The 20117-nt window shown below is 37.3% G+C and overlaps 2 protein-coding genes across 5 annotated transcripts in view; both read left to right on the top strand.

Moving 5' to 3' along the window:
* The window catches only part of RPL7 (ribosomal protein L7), an 886137-nt gene that overhangs the window by 664880 nt on the left and 201140 nt on the right, over positions 1–20117 (top strand). The gene's annotated exons all lie outside the window — the stretch shown is intronic.
* STAU2 (staufen double-stranded RNA binding protein 2) overlaps positions 1–20117 on the top strand; it is a 171147-nt gene that overhangs the window by 22633 nt on the left and 128397 nt on the right. For all 4 annotated transcript variants that reach the window (XM_050970276.1, XM_030231973.2, XM_030231959.2 and 1 more), the window contains 2 exons: positions 2812–2971; positions 5280–5415. In XM_050970276.1, the coding sequence (XP_050826233.1) occupies positions 2812–2971; positions 5280–5415 (296 nt within the window). The remainder of the gene's footprint in view (positions 1–2811; positions 2972–5279; positions 5416–20117) is intronic.

Here is a 20117-nt window from a genome sequence, read left to right as displayed (position 1 = left end):
AAAAGAGAAATGAATGAAGAACAAGGGTGATATTAATAAGATTATGCAGGTTTTGACCTATGAAAAGTGAAGAAAGAGATAGAATTTATTATGATGCTCTTAGCAATTTAGTATCATGTCTTGCTGGTAATATGGTGATATACTTGACAGAATATGTGAAACAGACCTAAATCTGTCTTGGGAAGCATGACCTGAAGGATGTAGTGCTGCTGTTGCTCTTTGCCATTCAAGGAGCTTCTCATATTGCTTTGCTCCACCACATGCTCTGTTCCTGACCACTGATGGTTTTCACAATTTTCAGATATGCTCTACAAGACAGCTGTCTTTGTTGTGACCACAAATTGCCAGTAAATTTTTATACTCTTTTTTTCTAGTTGTCTCTGGAAAATAAGTTGAGACAATTGGGGTGAAATGGAAAACTAGAAACAGTGCAGTTGGGAGAGAAGTGGCTCTTCCTAAAAGTGCAGTTAGGGTTTCTAGGAGTCTGCCCTCCGGGTGGATTCTTCATCATAAGAAAAATCAGAAAGTCTTTGTTAGCATAAATGATTTTGGAGTATGTAAGTCAGATTGATCATGTCTTCTGTCCTTCCATGTCAGTGTCATTTCAGGACACAAATTTAAAAGGAACAGTGGCAAAAGAAAGTGGATGGTGGTACAGAAAAGAGGGAAAGGGTAAGGGATGTAGTTCTGTGTAAAACCTTCTCTCCTCCTTCCCACTTCAAAAACTGGGAAGGAGGAGAGAAGGTTTTACACAGAAGAAGTGAGGAGTAAAGAGTTGTCAGAGCTTAGAGAGACTGACCTTACAAGCACAGCAGGGTGGAAACAAGCACAAGCGTGGTGGCCTTTGCATTTCTGCTCTCTGGACATCAGGTAAATTATGTTGGGTGTAAGGAATAGAAATTTCCTCGGGTAAGAATTGTCTCTCAGTCAATAGCAGAACTGTTAGCTCTGGTATTACAGTACTTGAATGTTCCATTGTCTGCTCCAGAGTTTTAGGCAGGTTTATTCCTTTAATAAAGGAGTAAACCTACTTCTATGTGTGTGATTTTGCAGGAGTTTTTTTGGCAGATGTGTTAAGTGAGAAGGTGCTCTGACTGGCAGAAATTTACTGAGCAAGCCCTTTATCATCTGGAGTTCCCATTTAGTGCTCTAAGCAATAGATAAGTAGATAAGAGGCCATTATTAATCATATTTTCATTTAAATTTGGGATTTTCCTCCTCCTATAAAAATACTGTACTGATATTTCTTGCAAAATATAAAATAAATAAACTTCAGATCCAGAAATCAAATTTCAACTTTTTTTTTAGTAATAAGGATGTATGTTTGTAGGTAATTTATATAATTATGGGTATTTAGCTCTAATACCCATCTTAGCTTTCAGATGGGGGTAGGGTTTGACAGAGTGTAAAATTAAGAGACTATTTCTCTCTTTCTTCCATGAAGAAATTGTTGTGACTGCTGTGGCAAAAACAACATGGCAATAGGAGCTGTGATACAGGGACTTGCATTGTGCTTCTGAAAATTACAGTAGGCTAAAACTCTAGGCTGTAATTAAGACACCAGTATGTATTTATAGCATTCAGTTTGAATGCAGTGTGTGCATGTGCAGAGGGCTGAGTTGGGAGACACATACATACTTGTGTTCAAATTCTTGTTTGCAAGTACTTGCTAAAAAAACGTTTATGTAGAGGCAGATTTAAAGGCTGCCCACCATATTAATCTCGAAAAACCTGGTCCTGAATCTAGCAAGTTTAAATAAGTGAAAAAATTAAACAGCTGTCAAAATTAAAATTTTACTTTATACACTTCTCATACTAATATGTAGATCTTTTTTTCCTTTGACTCAAGTAAGTTAGTCTGTTTTCTGAGGTAGGTGAACCTTAGTTTACTGTGTGTGTCCGACTATTAAGTCCTGCCTTTTATCTAGGGATTATATGGCAAATATATTGAATTCCTAGCTTTCCTCCCCTTGTTCTCAGATGCTCAAATTTAAACAGAACATTTATGTATTATACAGAAGATAGACTCTATCTAATATCTTAAACATGCATTGAGTTTTATTGGCACAATTTGCACAGCATGGATACTCTAAATAGCCCTCTATCACAGAATTTGAAATATATGGTTTTTATCAGTTAGTCCATTTCTGAACTCTGGATGTTTACAGTTCCTGTCCTCACTATAGATTTTACATTAAGAACTGCAGTTTCATTAGAAAAGATAATAATTCTTTTGCTTCTTACTTTATCTTTTTGAACATGCTTGAGTTGTGACTCTTCCCTAACAAAAGGCATCATTTTTAGAAATCTGGGTATGTGAGAAATTAATTCATTCTGTAAAAGTATCTGGGCCAATTTCTCTGCTGCCTTGAGAAGTGTGTAGTCATTTATATTCATTCATAATCATTACAAAATTGTTTTTTTTCTCAGTAGCATGTTTAGTATTTGTTTTCTACAAGTAAACTGACTAAACATACTCAAATATAAGAAGAAATGTGTTCATAGCTGACCTGTACATAGTCTTCCAAGAGCAGAGGATCAGTTTGAAGTTAATCTTACTTGGTTTAAATATTATTCTGTTCTTTGATAATTTACATTGCCATTACACTATTTTACTTTGTGATTTGAAAGGGCAAATGTTGCTCACTGATAAGGTCTCACTGATCTCTGGAAGAATCTGATGTGTTATCTGGGAGTTGAATACAATGAAAAGAAAGCACGGTTTCTCTTCTGTCCTGGAAGCTTTTATACAGATTGTTCTAATCCACAGTGATAATCTTGCCAGTGTTTACCTGTTCTTTGTCTTTGAAGATGTTCACAGTGCAGCTGACTCTTGGAGAACAGACATGGGAAGCTGAAGGAAGCAGTATTAAAAAGGCCCAACATGCTGCTGCTAGCAAAGCATTGAATGAAACCACCCTTCCCAAACCAACACCTAGACCACCCAAAAACAATGTAAACAATAATCCAGGTATGACATTTTCCTCTGAGTGTTAGATCTTGTTAAAGTGTCAGCATATAAATATATATAGCACTAAATAAGTAATTTTAACTGGATACTTAAATTTCTAGGATGAAAATCAACATAGCTATAGTATGATTGGGTGATGCAGAACCTCTGGTAAGCTTTCATGGAAGAATTTTTTAATGCACATATCTAAAATGGTTGAACTGTAAGGGAATATATTAATTAGGTAATGCTTAGATGTGTGCTAAGTGATGGTATGTGATCAACAGTATGCAGACAGGAGAAAACCAGACTGAATTAACTAAAACACATTTCCCAAAGCATTATTTTAGCTAACTTTTCAATGAAGCTGGAAATTTTATCCAGTCCAATCCTGTGAAATTGCTTCTCTGGCATAAACAAAAGGCTGTGAATTGGCATGAGAACTTTGACAGGTAATTTCCTGCTTGCTGAGTTTTCCTTCAGAGCAACCTGTGCTTTCAAAAAGCTTTCAGGTGGCTTTAGAAACGTGATTCAATAATAGAAAGAATGTATAGTGGTGTCTTGCAGCCTTCATTTTGAGCTGTTACCCACAAGTTGCAGTCCGTGCATGCAAAACCTTCTGAGGTACATCTCATGCCCATGCTCAATGATCTATTCTGTCTTGATCAATAAAGAAAAAAAATCATAACTTCATTTCAGACTGATGTAAAGGAAATCAAGTGCTGAGAATATTTTCTCTTTTTTATTTTTGAACAATCCTTTTCCCCCACCTCTTGTCTTTTTTTCCCTTTTTCCCCCCCTATAATTTTGTCTGCCCCTCCCCCTCTTTTGAAAGTGTATTCTTCAGCCACTTTCTTAAAATGAAGTAATTTTGCAGTTTATCTTCTCTATGTTGGAAAGAGAAAAGCAGGACTAAATTTCCTTTACAACTTGTGAGTATTATCCTGAGCATTAGTCATGAAGGATTGTTTGAGAGTGCTGTGGTAGTGTTCTCTTGCTCCTTTGGAGATCCATGTTTCCATCCAGACCCAGGACGCTGGTTTTGCCGTGCTTCCTTCACAGTCACTGTGACTTTGGCTGCTTACAAAGCAGGAGGCTCAAACCTCTGTGGAAAGTGATCCTGAGTTTGGTTCTTGACATTGTAGAGTATTAGTGACTTTCTAGATTTTTTTGGCTTTGAGCATATTCTGAGAGGGAAAATCTGATAACAAGAGGAGTAGGCTTTAAGAGAATTAATTAAAAATTTTATCACGTGACACTGTAATTTTGCTCCAAAAAAGGTGCATTGTAAATGCACAGGTATATTCTCATCAAAATGACATTTTGTATTTTTATAAAAAAATTGAAATCATAGTAATGTCTTGCTCTGGAAATTACATTGAATTGTTGTTGGTATAAGTTTTTGAGTAAGTGTCGCATAAACATTTTCATCATTTGGCATAAAAAGCTTCAATGTCAGACCGGAAAATTAATCGTAGCTTTTTTAAGGATAAATTTATTTGAATCTCACATGAAAATATTTTCAGAATATATTAACTCCTTTTTATTGGGATGCACATTTAGCTCATTTAGGATTCTCTTACAACAATGTAAGTGGGGATTACTGTAGCTGAACATTTTATCTAAGAAAAAAGAAAGAAGTTGGTTGTAGATTATTTGGCATTTTAGAAACCATGCAAGTGGGCAAATACTGGCTGCCTTCTATTTTTGCATTCTGTCACCAGTAGATGGCTGTAGTTGCACTGATATCCAGGAGCTGTATGCTCAGTCTGTTAGATCACTCCTATGAGACCATTAGTTCTTAGACATAGTCTTCAGTTTTCAAGTCTTGCAAATAAAACATCTTTTCTAACTTACTGTGAGATTCCTGAATGACTGCAGTAATGCCTCTTACTTCATGCTTGTTTCAATGACTCTTTGCTCTATTTGTGGGCTTTTTTAATGGTATTCAGCAGAAAGACACATTATTCTATTATCTTTACAGTTCTTTCAGAAAGTTTCATAATGTATTATAAGTACTTTGGAAAGATGAATAACCAGCTTGTTTATGACACTGACTCTCTCATTCATATGTGAAGGTTAATCCACTGAAACTGCATAGAGAATTCACTGAGAGAGATTTTAAAATGTTCTTTCTCATTGCTTGTGATTAAGTTGGCATCTATATTCCCATCTTTTAAAGAAACTGAAATGTCTTTTTAGTTGCATCTTTGTAATTTAAGAGTAACAAAAATATGGTGTATGTCTCCCTTTGCAGCTCAGTCCTGCTTGTGTGTTTTTCAGTATTTCTGGTTTAATCACCTTACTTACAGTGTTTTTTTTTTTGCAGGCAGTATAACACCAACTGTGGAGCTGAATGGTCTGGCAATGAAAAGAGGAGAGCCTGCCATCTACAGGCCGTTAGATCCAAAACCAATCCCCAATTACAGAGCAAATTATAATTTCCGGGGCATGTACAATCAGAGGTTTGTACTCTTTCTGTTATTTCTTTTTTTTTTTTTTTTTTTTTTAATCCTTATGTCCTAAATCTTCATAAGGTTTCTAGGTTATTTCAGAGTAAAAGAAAACTAAAAATTTTATTGAGGAGAATCTGCAGTCTTATTTAGAAACATGCATAATAACCTCCTAAAAGAGACAGGTGCCCTAAGCTCATCACACAAAAAAGAGAGAGGTGTAAAACTGCTTTTATTTTTCTTATGTGCATTAAAAAGCACATTAAACAGCCATGGTAGTGAGGAGGCAGAGCATTAACTTCAGAGAAAGGTTTTGCTTTTCTTTGCTGTCATGTCATGTGATTAGAATCTGTGGCATCAAAAATTAAGCAATCTTTTCTTAGAAATTGAATATAAAATTGGAAGGACTGCATTTTGATAACTGGCTTGAAACCATTCTCAGGTTTCTGTTTTTTTAGCCATTCGTCTTGGTCAGCTATCTCAGTTCCTTAATCCTCAATGTTTAGTTAGGAAAAATCCTTTATTTCACAGTTTAAAAACCTATATTTAGAACTCTGTCAATTTGTAATCAGAAAAACTTCTTTCTCTGAGATAGGTTTTTTTCCTCATTTTTCCTTATTTGTTCCCAGAGGAACTGTATTAGATCAGGTCTTTTGAAGCTCCAAGAGACAAAATATGATCTGTAATGTGAAAAAAGACCAAACTAAAACAGGTCAGAAAGTTCTACTCACATGTTTTATCAGTGAAAAATGTTACCTTTTTAATAAAGCTTGATGGATTTCATGTTCATTTTTATGCATCTCATAATTGTCAAATGGCATGAGGGTATGAACTCTGAAGGAGTGTTTTGGTTCAAAATTACTCTTCATTAGAAACTGAATTTATTGCAATGTTGAAAAATAAAGGAGTTTTTTAAAAAGAAGCATTTCAGAATTGTCTAAGGAAAATATTTCAATTTATTTAATTCTATTTTACATTTCCCCAGACTTTAAAATTATCATAATTTGGTAAGTGTATAGTTTTAACACTTCATTCTGAGTTGGATTTTTTTGTTGTTTTTTTAAATTTGCTTGGCCGGTGGGTTGTGTTGTTTTATAACAGCAATACCTAGAATTATAGAAGACAAAAAAAAACCAAAATAACCTGGAAGAAACCCTTTAATTATTCTGTGGAACAGTGCCTGGTTTTTGTATCACTTGTCTTATATTTCTAGTCACTGCTGACCTGTGTCTCTGCTTTCATCCATCATGGTTTAAAAAGCTAATTATGGTGCTTGAAATGAGTTTAGTTAATATTTAGAAATCTTTCATTTATTTGAATTGCTTTTATAGTGAGATTAGCTTGACTAGCAGATATAATGCTATATTGGAAAAAAAAGAAAGCTAGTTAAAGGCATGAAATCTGGAATTCTGGAATCTGAACTTAATTATGGAAAGGTAATGGTGGAAATAGAAGGTCAAAACACTCAGCAGTTGCTAACTCTTAATATTTCTTTTCATAGAAAATGATTAGTGTGTCTAGCTCAATTTATAAGTTTGCTTCTTTGAAAAATTTCTTTATGAGAGCCATGTTTTGGTGTTAGGGTAAAATGATACATGAATGTTGTTTTTCTGGGCACATTAGGTAGCCAAGGCCACTTGATTTTTCTGATCACAAAACAAACAGGATAGGTGGGACAGAAGGCCTCAATCTGTGCTTGCTTTTTCATTGTGTTTATTTGAGTAAAGTTACCCATGCAGAATAGCTAATCCAACTGTGGTTAGCAAATTGATAATAACTAACACTAAGTAGTAAATAACTGGACGTACCTGTCTGCTGTGCACACGCCATGTGTACACATGGATGCCAGAGGAAAGAGGAAGCAGAAAAATGATCTGTATAGTGCTGTTGATGGACTACTGTGTTAGAAATAAATGTTCATTGCCTTGTTTTGCATAGGGAGGTGCTGGCCTTTTATGATCACAATAAGAAAAGCGCTTAGACTTTGTAAGACATCATTTAAATGCTGTTTGTTAGACCTGCTGGTTAAAGAAGCAAATATTACAGATAATCTTCCATACCTTCAGCTGCCTTGGGCCCTGAGTAGTGTGGCATTGACCAGGACTGTTCCCCATGGGCATCACAGCATGCAGACCTCAGCCTTAGCAGAGATTAACCCCTCTTGGTCATTCACACTCTTAGAGGATTTGCTTACAAGGAGACAACCCTGTCAGTAATAGTCAGGAATGATGGTCATGTGAAAACTTTGTGCTGTGCTGTCAGATAAAGACAGGGCCACACAGGTGGTACCGAGGGGGAGCTGCCCAAGGGCCCATCTCTTGCCACAAGTCTGTTCTGTGGCCAGGGGATCTGAGCAGCACAGCCCCCTCCTGTGAGAGCTCTGCTGGGCACGGGCCCTGCAGCTCAGCACAGCCCACATGGCCCAGCCTGGCTGCACTGTGGGCACCGGCTGTGATGGGCACGATCCTGCACCTCTTCCAGTCGGCATTGCTTGGCACCTCCTACTCACCCTTGCACAGGCAAGCCTGGAGACACAGTCTGGATTGTTTATAATAGCCAGTGAAGTCTGAAATATGAAGCATATGATGCAGCACTGTATTATGTTCCTGTGGTATGATATGGTACATTTATTTTCTTCTACTGCCACATTGTATTTAGCGTTCATTTGCTGATTTTTGGGAATTGGGTAGTGGAATAGAAGTACTGTTGAAGTACCCAAGTAAATGCAGACTATATATACAGTTAAAAACAAGATTTGAGAATTAATGTAGATAATATGCTGCATGAAGTTGGTTTTTTTTCATTTTCATTAGTTTCTGACTGTAGATTTTTTTCTGTTATTAAAAAAGATACATAATATGTTAAATAAATTGGAAGCTTTGTCTTTTATAATGTGTCTGCATTCCCTTTAATGATCTCTGTTTAAAGAAATGTGCTTTTCAAATAGGTGAAGATACAGAGGAAGATTAGGAGATTGCATTAGGGAAACTCTGATAGGCAAGACTAATGTCTTGAGGAAAAAATAGATTACTAAGTTCATTCTAGGGCATATCTCTGTACCAGTAAAGTCTAGTGTTTCAAGTGGCACAAAAGATCCTTTTCAGTATCTCATGGAAATGTGATCTGAGAGTTGCAATTCGTATGCAAAGCTGATGGCTAGATTCCCTGTCAAGCTAAGATGATTTATGTCAAAGTGGCAATGATTCCTCCTCCTTCATTTGTCCCTAGCTTTTGTGTCCCTGAATATTTCCTGCCTCCAGCACTGGAAGTTGAGCTGGTTGGAAATTAATCAATTTGGGGGGGGAGAGGAAAGCAGAAGTTACTCTTAAACTTACAACTGTACTTAGACCTCTTCTTTTCTAGTCACACAGGAGCTTGTGCCTTCACCAGAGAGGGGCAGGGTGTATTTGGTATGCAAGGGCAACTTAGGTTGATTTAAGTGTGTGAAGGACTACTCTCTCACATGCTGTGGAGCACATTTATATGGACAGTATGTTGCACAGAAGATGTTGAAGCAGGTTTGTAAGGGGCCAACATCCATTTGCAAGGTCTGCAGCTGATGGCATAAGTTTATAGTGATGGTGATAGCTGCTTTCATAGGGAAAGGGACAGCAAATGAGAGGAAAAAGGGAAAAGGGGAAAGTTTTCCTAGCAGTCAGCGTGGAAGGCAAGTGATGAGATGTCCCAGTTGGAGCATCCTTCCACAGGTGTTCTCTTCAATGCAACAAATGTTCTCAGTAACACTTCCCCATAGTAATTCTGTGGTTTTTATCAGGACATGCTCTAGCTACCTGTTGCTTACAGTGCTGATAGTGCTGCACCAGGGTAGGTGTTGGATACTGGCTGTTTATAGAGCTTTGTGCATGCAAAACTCAGCATGGCAGAAAGCAAGACATTTAAGGCAGTTTTTAACATTGTGTTAAGGTCTTAGCCTTGTAAGTCTCTTCCTGGGCTAAGTTAGGAGGTGCAAGGCAAGTCAGTGCCCCCTCTTAGGGTAGCTAAGTAGATAAAACAGTCCAGCTGGGAGCTGGATGAGTCAGCATGAATGCTTTCATGCTGACTCTTCACTCAAGATAGTGAATGCAGTACTGGCTAACTTGTTAACAGCATTGGGTCATTGCCATTATACTGCATATTGTGACAGGCTGGTGAAGTCTGTGTGAGGCTGAGCTGAATCATGTGAAGTTACCAGCTAAGTAGTATAGCTGGTAGCTTGGGTATCTGTATACTACAGTTCATTTATTTCACAGTGTACATAACAACTTGGAGTCTTCTCTGGATTTTCTTTATTGAAGTAAAATCCATGCAAATTTGGTAAAAGAAAGCTTGATGGCCTCTGATAAGACAGAGCTTTTAAAAAAGTTGTCAACCCTGAATCCAGCCATGTTAAACAACTTCTTATTTAACAAAGGTTTCTCTATTCCTAACAGAGATTGTAATAGAGGAAAATACTCTTTTGGCACTCAAAATTTACCAGTTATATACAACCAATTTAAAATCTCACAGGTTGAAATTTCAAGCAATTTTGCAACAAAAGCACATTAAGACCTTCCAGTTCAAACACAAGATTTAATTTTTTATGGTGAAGATTTAATTTTTTATGGTTTCTTTAATGTAAGAGTTTTCCAGGCTGACTCTGTTTAAGGATGTGCTGATGCTTTCAGGGCTGGGTTGCTAACTGATGTAGCTTGCGTGTTTGTCAGCACAGCATTTGGCATGAGTCAGGAGAACTGGCACGCTACTCAGCACAGCTCAAGCCTTGAGACAGCGGGTCAGGTTTGAAAACTATTGGCAGAGCTGAGGACAAAACATGTGCTTACTTTCATATCTGTAGCCAGTGCTAGAACCCATACTCCCACACATCTCTGGCTAAAATGCAATTGGCTTAAACCATGTAAAAAAGAATTAAAAACATGGCTGTTTAAATGAGAGCAGTTAAACAATAAAATAAGGTATCAATTCTGACTACAGGATTGTCCAACTTGCCTTGTTACCATTGAATGCTGGTTTTATTTTTTTCTTCAGTTAGAATTGAAGAGAGTCATTCCTGAAGTTTAATTGTCCTGCAGTACTTTCAATTATAGAATGTCTGAAAGTGGCAGAAGAAATTATATCTGACAGACTTACCTAAATGAAGAGTTTTCAGCCAAGAAATAAAACCACTAGAAAGTGAACAGCAGCTTTTGATGTTTTAGTTTGGAAAGTAATGTTGAAGAGATCATAAAACCCAAACCTTGTGTTTTGGGAGAATTCAGAAGTTGTTTTCTTAATGTATAAAATTCCTTAATATGTGTTTCACCACAATCTAGAGAGCTTGATAAATCTATATATATAAAAAAAGAGTTTTCAAAATTAAAACCACTTGTGAAATATAGGAACAAAGGGAATACAAAACAATGACAAGCTAAAGAACGGAAATAAAGTAATTAAAGCAGTTTCTTGCTTGGTTTTAAGGAATTTGGATGGTGTGATAGCTCTGCAAGCGTGTCACGCAAAGTGGTGGTGTCCCTAGGATAAACTACAGCTTCTGTACACTTGGACAGTTTCTGCTGCACTGAGCCTCACTGAGCCTTCATCTTGGTCTTGTGTAGGGTTGCTTCTTCCTGCATATATGTTGTGTACTGCAGACTAAAGAGAGGACTATCCCCTCTCTCCTCAGAGAATGGGGGAGCGCACAAACCATTCCCCTTCTTCTCTTTTTTCATAGCTCTGCCATTCTGAGTACATTTTTCTTTGATGTTAATTAGTGCTTCTTTACAGTGCCATTTGCAGGACCAAACTCAGAAAAATAAAGCAACAGCATATCCTTGCCTCTTGTGGAGCCAGCTACTCTGCCTGGTCACAAAGCACAGGCTATCACCCTACCTGGGAATGTAGTTCCTACCTTCCAGGTAACCTGCTGCCCTGCTGGGTACTCAGTTGCTGCATGGAACTGTAGACTTCTCTGCTCCTGAAATGATGTATATCAGCCCTGTGGACCAGTGCCTAAATACTGAACAAGCACTTTAAAAATGAGGAATAATAAAAGAAAGCTTGAGGGCTGGTCTTTGGCCAACTACATCTGCAGCTGCTAGCTTCATAGTGGACTAACATGTTATCCAATCTAATGATCAAAGAGAGAGTAGACTGTGTGATTATTGGATAAATTACTAAAATTGTCAAGTCATATTAATAAAAGATTGTGTGGTGAAAGAATGGAATAAAATGAAGAGTTTGTTTCTTTTATGAATGCCGACCTAAAGATTTAATATGTGCATCAAAGGGAAAAGATTTGAGGGAAGTGTTACTTGACATGAGTGCTTAGTAATGCAGTCTAAATCCTCACCCAGCTTCATTTGTTTCACAAAAGTTACATAGTCCTATGAGGGGGGGAAAAAAGGAAAATCTAGCCAGAAGAACAGCTGTAGAAGCCAAATTTGAAGTGCGTGGGTTGCAATGCAGGAGACAATGTAAAAATCTCTTGATATTACCATCTCCAAAACTACACCTACAGTTATAAAACCCAGTTATCTAATTTACAGAAAGAGAATGAGGTCTGAAATTTTCATGACTATTAGATGTTCTCCTGTGCTGCCTGAGCGCCCTGTTTACCTTCCAGCAAAAGACAGCTCGCTGCATGGAGAGCCTCATCTGTTTGAGGCACAAATCTTCCAGTGCATAATAGAAAAGGCAGTTGGAGCTGAAAGACTTCGATCTCTTATTGATTAGATCGGCCAGCAGCCTGGAAAATATAAAATTCAGATTAGTCCAGGCAGTCTTTTTGTTACTCCAGGCACATGATTAGCCTAATATCTCTTGCTGAATTCCCATTATTGAGGTTTTATGTTGGGGCTTGCTACAACAGAGGAGGATTTTATGCACAGCTGTGTGTAAAGCAGATTTTTTTCCCAAGCAAATATGCTGTGGCAGATGTGGGACACTAAGTTGCCTAAACATAGGTCCCTAGTGCCGCTTGAGACATCGCAGGGTGTGTGAGACATCCACATGGTACCAATGGATTTAGCAGAGGACCTAGAGGAGACCTTTACTAGAGTGGCAGCGGAAGGTCAGGCAGAAGGTCAGGAAGGTCAGATACCCTAGAGCATTTCAAATGGCCCTGCGAAGCTAAGTTTAGGCAATTGACAGAATCTCTAAAAGTGATGTTCAGTCATCGTAGGGTTTCATATAATCCACTAGGACTCCAGCTATTTGTGAGAAACTTGTCTGTTTCATGGGTCAGTCCTGTGTCACATCATGTGGATGTTTTAGGTACATGACTGCATCTCAGGTTGTACTGTGTGCTTGTGTTCAGGCAGCTAGGTGCAGTTCTTTAGGGTGCTGGTGGGATTTGGATCCAAGCTCAGACAACAGTCTCAAATAGTCTCTCCCTGTGCATTAGAAAGTCTCAGTCTCCCCTTACAACCAGAGGAAGGCTAGGCAGAACAATCCAGAATGCTGTTTGTCATGCCTTAAGCTAGGTTGTCTATGTTTTGTATGGATCTCTCCAGAGCTTCACTTTTATAGCAACTTCGTTTCTGCACATTAACTAAATACCTAAATTTAGGCATCTGAATCTAGAGCTGAATCCTACTCTGAGAAATAATGCCAAGAATGTTGATTTGCAATAATTTTATGAGTGCTATAGTGGGAGTAATTTGACTGTCACAGTGGAAGGACTGAAAAAAAGACAAAAATCTCTCCCCAGAGAGAAGTGGGAGAGAAAAGTATTAAAAGAACAAACTCTTTAGGGACATATCTGGGTAACAGCAGTTTTGAGGAGAGGCAGGCATGCAAGCACTGAATTGCTTTTGATTGAATTAAGTCCTGTTTTGCCTGCAAGAAGCTGTTTGGCTGTGGAGAGCAGTGCCCTTGCTCCCCACATGAAGTGAACCCTCAGTCCTGGAGCTTGTGTTGAACTGATCACAGCAAACAAATCTCTTGGTTTGTGGGGGAGCAGTGTGGGGTGCCACAGGGATTTTTACTTTGCTACAGTTGTCAGCTTCAGACCTTAGCCATAGGGTACAACATTCTTCCCCCAAAAAAGCCAGAGTCAGAGGTGCTTTGCCTGTATTTCCATTCAGTGTTGCAAAATTCTGTTGTTAAAATTTGTATTTTAAGGATTGAGAGATGTGATGATAAAAATGCTTACTGACTGACTTTGCAAAAACTCCTCCCTACATTCCTCACACTCCTCCCAGTAGTTTGGGAAAAAAAAAAACTTGGAAGAAATATTAAAAACTACTTGGAAATAGAAATTCAAAGTTTGTCCAAAATAGGTTATATCTCCTTAAACATGCTGTTATTTAATTCTGAACAACAGATACCAATTTCAAAGGATTAAAACTGAGGGAAATAAAGAATAGTCCAAAGAATAATGCAAGTGACTGTTCAGATTTAATTATTCAGCTGGAAATAGCTGATGTAGACCATTAGATGGCAGCATGAATTTGTGTAAGAATTTCTCAGCAAAAGCATTCTCAAAAAAGTTGCCTTTTTCTATTCTGAAGCTTTTCATTACTTTCAAATGTCATAATTCCAGCACAAATCAATTAAAACCAGGTTTTCTACAAGGGTTTGTCTCATAATTTTCTTCAAGTTTTCCTCTTCTATAATAATTGAGGCTCTAATGCCATAGCTTCAATGGCAGTTTTCCTTTGTTATGTAAATCTAGTGTGAGTAAAGGATGCCAGTTTGACAGCAGTGACCATTAAGTGTTTGGTTTATCTGCACAAAGCATGAATTCTGCATTTCATCAGGTTAATTCATTCCTCAGGCCTGCCCTGAAGACATTTCCTTAAAGATAAGGCTACAACTTGGCCACTAAACCTGCAGTCTGTTTGTACTAAAGAGGCTTTCTGATGATTTGGACATCTATTTGCTTGTAAGGGACTGAGATTGCCAACTGATACTTAATTCAGTTGTGTACATTACCAGTTGAGGTAGGATTCAGATCATATCTTAAAGCAAAGCCTTGTACATCACCCTTTTATTTCCCCTGCTAGTATATTGGCATTATGGTGTACTAATCCAGTCACAGACTTTCAAATTAATTCTTTATGCTCATCTTCTGCTACATTTCACTTCCCCTGGCCTGTTTGCTCCCACTAGTTGCCTGCCTCCCACACAGACATATTGTTACAAGAAAAGTGTTGAGTACAGCTGTGCTAAGATTTTTCTTTGCTAGTATCTGTTTCTAGGAAAGGAAAAGGGAGAAAGTCAGTCCATTTCCTGTTGGTTTAAAACAGCAGAAACATCTGTTTGTCTTAAGATAGTTTTCCCAAAAGAACAGTGGCAAGGGAGCTTGCAGGTGATGAGCTTTGCCATTGCCAGTAGCTATCAGTTTAGACAATAGTGATTATGTGGTTGGCTTAAAACAAAATAAGATTCTTTAAGTGGCAGAGGATATTTATTCCTGCAGTAAAATTTTTGACAGCTAATGTTTAATTTCTACAGTGTTTTAAATCTTAAAAATACATAGAGTAGCTGGGATCAGAAAACCCAGATTCTGCAATGGAATCTACAGTTTCCACTAAATTCTGTCCAAGATTGATTTTTCTGCAGTCCCCTCCTGTTATCATGAATTTGCACAATGCACACAAAATGGTGTTGGGAGACGTGTCCTGGCACAGCGTGCGTATAATCCTTCCTAACAAATGCATCCTGTCACTACCATCCACTGCATTAATGGCTACATTTAACCTCTAAGGGATCAATAACATATATACTCTTAAGTGTATTTACAATATTACACTGACAGCTGTTAAAATAATGTTATGTAGGCTAAAAATCAAGTTGACAGAATAGAGAGCAAGGTTTGAGGTTAGTGTACCAAGTACAGTGTCTCTTCATTCTCCAAGTCAATGTGCTTACCTGGTATCATTAAAATCTTTTTAGCCTTAATGGTAGAGCATTCTAGATGCTTCATTGCTCTTTGTGCCTAAAATGTGATGCATCAGGCATGGCATTTTACAGTATTGCAGCATTCTAAACAGTCCTTGCTCAAGATGAAGTAGTTTTGTCGATGACCTCTTGGCCCTATTTGTAGAGGAGTTCCTAAGCCCTAATGCTTCAATCTTTTCTTAATTAATATTTTTATTAATTTTCTTTCAGGATATAGTGACTTCCTGGACCACTTGCTTTCTTACTCTGTCTGCTCAGAGGACTACCCTTGCTTTCTGTGGTCCTTGGGTCATGTTTTGACTAATTCTCCTGAAGCTTCTTCAGTGGACAGTGTTCTTTGGGTCTTTAACTCCCTCAGATTTTTCTCTGCTCTGGAGGAAATGCATCTGGCTCCAGAAGTGTCTCCAAATTTCAGACGTGATTTTTCGTGTTCTTACAGAGGCTGAAAACATGAAGAGGTGTAATACAATCCTTATCTTTGGTTTCCTAATGTCTGTCTTTCAACACTGCCCTTCCACTTGAGAGACTTCCTGTAAACCTTCTGATCCAGAGATCCTCAGAGCCAAGAGCCTGCCCCAGCACCTTGTGAATCGCTTCAGTCTGTTGGCTTTGCAATTCACTGGGTGTTCTTTCTCTAGCCCTGCCTTTAACACAGCCAGCTTAGCTTTCAGGATATGGACAGAAGACTAGTCTTGTTGGTATGTATGAAAACAAGCACTGAACCAGAATGCTCCTGCAGGAGCAGGAATATTTTGGGTGTGTTTGTTCTTTCCACACAGTTAGCTTTTTATTCACCCTTATCTTTTTCCTGTACTTCTGCTGAACTAAGGGTATTTCAGATGGGGCACCTGTGAGATAGTGAGTTCAATGGAAACAAGCTTGTGTGGCCTCCTTTCTTCTTATGGCCTTTCTGCTGTGTCCAGAGCCTGAATATTGGTTACCAGTAAATATGTTCTCTTACTTTGCCTGCCTGTTTTGGTAATGACAGAGGTGAACTGCTCTTAGAGCTCAAACTTTACTTTGAGAGGTTGCCATAATTTTCCTGAGGGAAGCAAGCAGAAAGGTTAGTGGGTAATTTTTTAACAGTTTATAACTCTGTGTGATCTGACTGGAATTGTACTCTATCCCTACAAGGTCTTTGTCACTTTTGAAATGAAAGTTCTGCCACAGAATGAGGAAGTATTAAATATTCTGAAGAAAGTTTTTAAAGATTCTTTTGTAACAGAATATATGCAGTCTGAAGGCAGAACTTTTTATCAGCAATCACTGTGTCATAGTTTCTCTTCACATCTTGTCTATAATATTGATTTGGGTGGGTGCTTTTGTTCTGTGAAAGAAAAGTACAGTTAACATCTCTTCTGAAATGCCAGTTCACAGGATCTTCCAAAGATCTCCATGTCTTTGTAGGGTATTTAAAGAAGAATGCCAGTTTAAGTTGTTTTTTTCTGTCACAGAAAGGATAGATGCACTCACAGGTGCTCATCAAGTACTTTGGCACCATAATGTGTTTGGCTTCTGTGTTTTACTAAAATGGGGCTGAATTCCTCGGTGTGGTGATTAAAAGGGAAATAATCTCTGGACAAAAACCAGCCCAAAATTTAACTTCGAAGTTCTGTTCCAAGACAGAGGAGAATGTGGAGTCTAATCACCTTATTGATTTAGATTCAAGTCTGACACTAGTGTCAGGGAAACAGAAATGAGATTTCTTAAAACATGAGACATCAGCAGCAGAGCCTTGGTTCCCTTCAGTAAAGGTAATCTCTATGTTGACCTTGTTTAACTAAGTCAAACATTGTAATAACCATGTCACGTGTTATGAAGAATTTCTTTACAAAAAGAGTTGCCAAGCAATAGAACAGGCTGTCCAGGGAAGTGCTTCAGTCACCACTACGGGAGGGATTTAAAAGACACATAGATGTGGCACATAATGAAAAGGTTTAGTGGTGTACTTGTTAGTACTGGGTTAATGGTTGAAATCGATTTTCTTAGAGGTCTTTTCCAACCTAAATAATTCTATGATTTCATTTTAACAGTCCTTGGTATCTCTCTCCTTCAAGACTTCTTTTGAGTCCCTGTTTTCTACAATACAATCCATCCCATTTTGTAAACATTTCTTATGTTTCCTACCTTTTAGAAAGTCTGCAACCTTGTCTTTTAGTGTACTGATCTAATGTGATCTATATTTTTTTTCTTTGTTAATATTTAGGACTAAATTTTATTCACTGGACCAACTGAGATCAGTCATTGTGCTTTGGTGACCACTAATGTGGCAGTCTCATTTGATTACTTATGCAGCAGTGACTTGCTGTTTACTTGTCAGTCACTTGTGTAAATCCATTAAAAGGCTGAAAAAGAATATTAAATAATAAAAAAGAATATTAAAGGATATTATGTCTGCTTCCCTAGGAAATCTGCACTTTTTATGCTTTTCAGTAGAAAGGAATCAAAGCACTGAAAGGCTTCACCAATAATTTTTTGTTTCTGACCTTTTGTCTCTGTTCTCTATGGTTGATTAACAGACACCTTCCAGGTGGAGATAAATCTTCCTTCTTAAGGCCATCCACTTTTTTGTCAGCATTCTGATATGATGTGCAGGGCAACATTAAATGCTCTCGCTTTGCAATTGACCAAGCTCTCTCTCACATTTCTTTTCTTTGCAAGTCTGATAGCACAGAGGAGAAGATTTCTGGGTAGAAGCTTTAGCTGGCCATGCATGTGCATTTTTAGAGGTTGCAGAGCTGATAACTAGCAAGGTAGGAGAGTGTGCATCCTCAATTAACTGTACTCATCTGCTGAGGAATGGCTTATTAAACAGAATTAAGTGTGTTTTTTCAGCTTGTTCTTACTTTCAGTCTTCAATTTCCAATTTTAAAGTGATAGGCTAAGTTTCTTACTCATGATAATGCAATTTAATTCCTGTATGTTTACATTCCTCAAAATGGGAAAAGAATGTAGAACAGTACACACTAATTATTTGAATTTAATTTGGATGGTGAGAATCACTCTGTGAGCTTTCTCGAGCCTTCTTCCTCTGTGGACTTTCAGGTTAATTAATTCCTATGAACTCCTAGGCCTGAGATGTTTTTACTAGTAACACTTTTATTAGTATTACATTACTGGCATAAGTATATGATAAAATGAAATAAGTGAGATACTTCATTCTCTCATTTACTTAGTGTCTAGGCTGGCAAGTGACATGATTTTTTTTTTTTTGACATGAGTTTCTTATGTAAAAAGAAAATGATTCTGTAGTCAGATATTCAGCATTGTTTATGTTCTTTTACTGTAATGGCTATTTGGACAGCATTCTCAGTAACCACTCTGCATGCTTGTGAAGATTAGTGAGTAATACAGTTCATGGGAAATTTTATGAGTTGAAGTAGATAAGAGTATGAGATGTTTGTCTTCTGGATGTCTGCTTTAACCTCTAAAGTATACAGTGTACATCACAGCTTCATTATGTTTTTCCCTTTTATTCTTATTATACTTGGTTTTGTGTCACAGAAAAGAATATTTTCTATTTCCTGGTATTTATCTTTTCCTTTCCCCAGCCCCCAACTCCATTTCAGCACTGTCCACTAGACATTTTCCAATGCCTAATTCTGGAGGCAGTGTTCTTGTTATGTTCCTATATTATTTATGCTATTTTACAGTCAAGAATAAGTTGATTTTTTGGACCATTCTCATTACTTAGTTATTCAGTTGATAGTTAAAAATACTTCTTCAGAGGATCATAAAATTTTATTCTATTTTTTCATATTGATTCTGTTGGTTTTCACTTGTTTTTTCTACCTTAGTCTTCAGTGTACAGTACTTTTGGAGGTTTTTCTCATCATCACTTTTCACTTGCACTAGTTTCTCTTTAAGAGAGAGTACTTGGGCTGGTTTTGAGACCCTTCTGGAACTTTGACAAGTGTTTCCTCTTAACTTCAGGGGTTTCAATTGAAGGAGAGAGAGCAATAAAACTGGAAGTAGAGACTTGAAATTACTCTGAAAGTAGTGCTCCATAGCTAGTTCAGTATGTTTGCTCTATTACTTGTCAGCTTAATCCATGATGGTTCAAACTCCTACACTTAAAATTTCTGTAGCTCTCTGTTGGTTTCTTCTAATTACTTGTAATGAGCAACAGTTTTATTTTTTGCTTCTTGTTGTACATATTTGCTATAAATGGTAAATAAAGTAGTGATAAATGCAGAGAGTAAATATTGAAATATTTATTTCAGTCAAATGTCTATTGAGCAACTTGGAATTCGGAGAAACAGTGATGTGGCAATATTATTGTCATGTCATCACAAATTCTGCTGGGAAGATTCCAGATTAGTTAATGTTATGTTAAACTGAATCCTCCTCCCTCTTGTTTTTCACTCAGGAATGTTTCAATATTGTGAACGTAGAAATATGAGTAAATTTTTTTTTTTTTTTACTAAGTTACTCATACTGCATGAAGGAACTACATGGCCTCTAGCTCAGGAAAAGAAAAAAAATAGAAAAGGGAATTATCATTAGCTTCATGAAAAATTCCCAGACTCATAACAAAATTTAAAAGAAAGTATAAATAAAGACAGACAGAAAGGTATAAAACTCAACATGAAATTACTGTGTATTAAAGGTAGATTGTGTATAACTAATGTGTTAACCTTACATGTTATGTGCCAACTCATTTTTTAGGTAAAGAGAGTAAAGTAAATCTTATATTTGTGGGATTCAGTTAAGCATTTTATAGCATTAGATAAGGATAATGTTTTCATTAAACTGAAGGAGAAGGGGATTTGTGTAAGAAATGCAGGGTGGGAAAGGAAAAGAAAAATAATCAGAGGTACTAAAAGTCAAGCTAG

This window comes from Serinus canaria, chromosome 2 (assembly GCF_022539315.1).
Source record: "Serinus canaria isolate serCan28SL12 chromosome 2, serCan2020, whole genome shotgun sequence".
Classification (NCBI taxonomy): Eukaryota; Metazoa; Chordata; class Aves; order Passeriformes; family Fringillidae; genus Serinus; species Serinus canaria.
The sequence above is the reverse complement of the archived record's forward strand: the minus strand, read 5'-3'. Positions and strand labels throughout refer to the sequence as shown.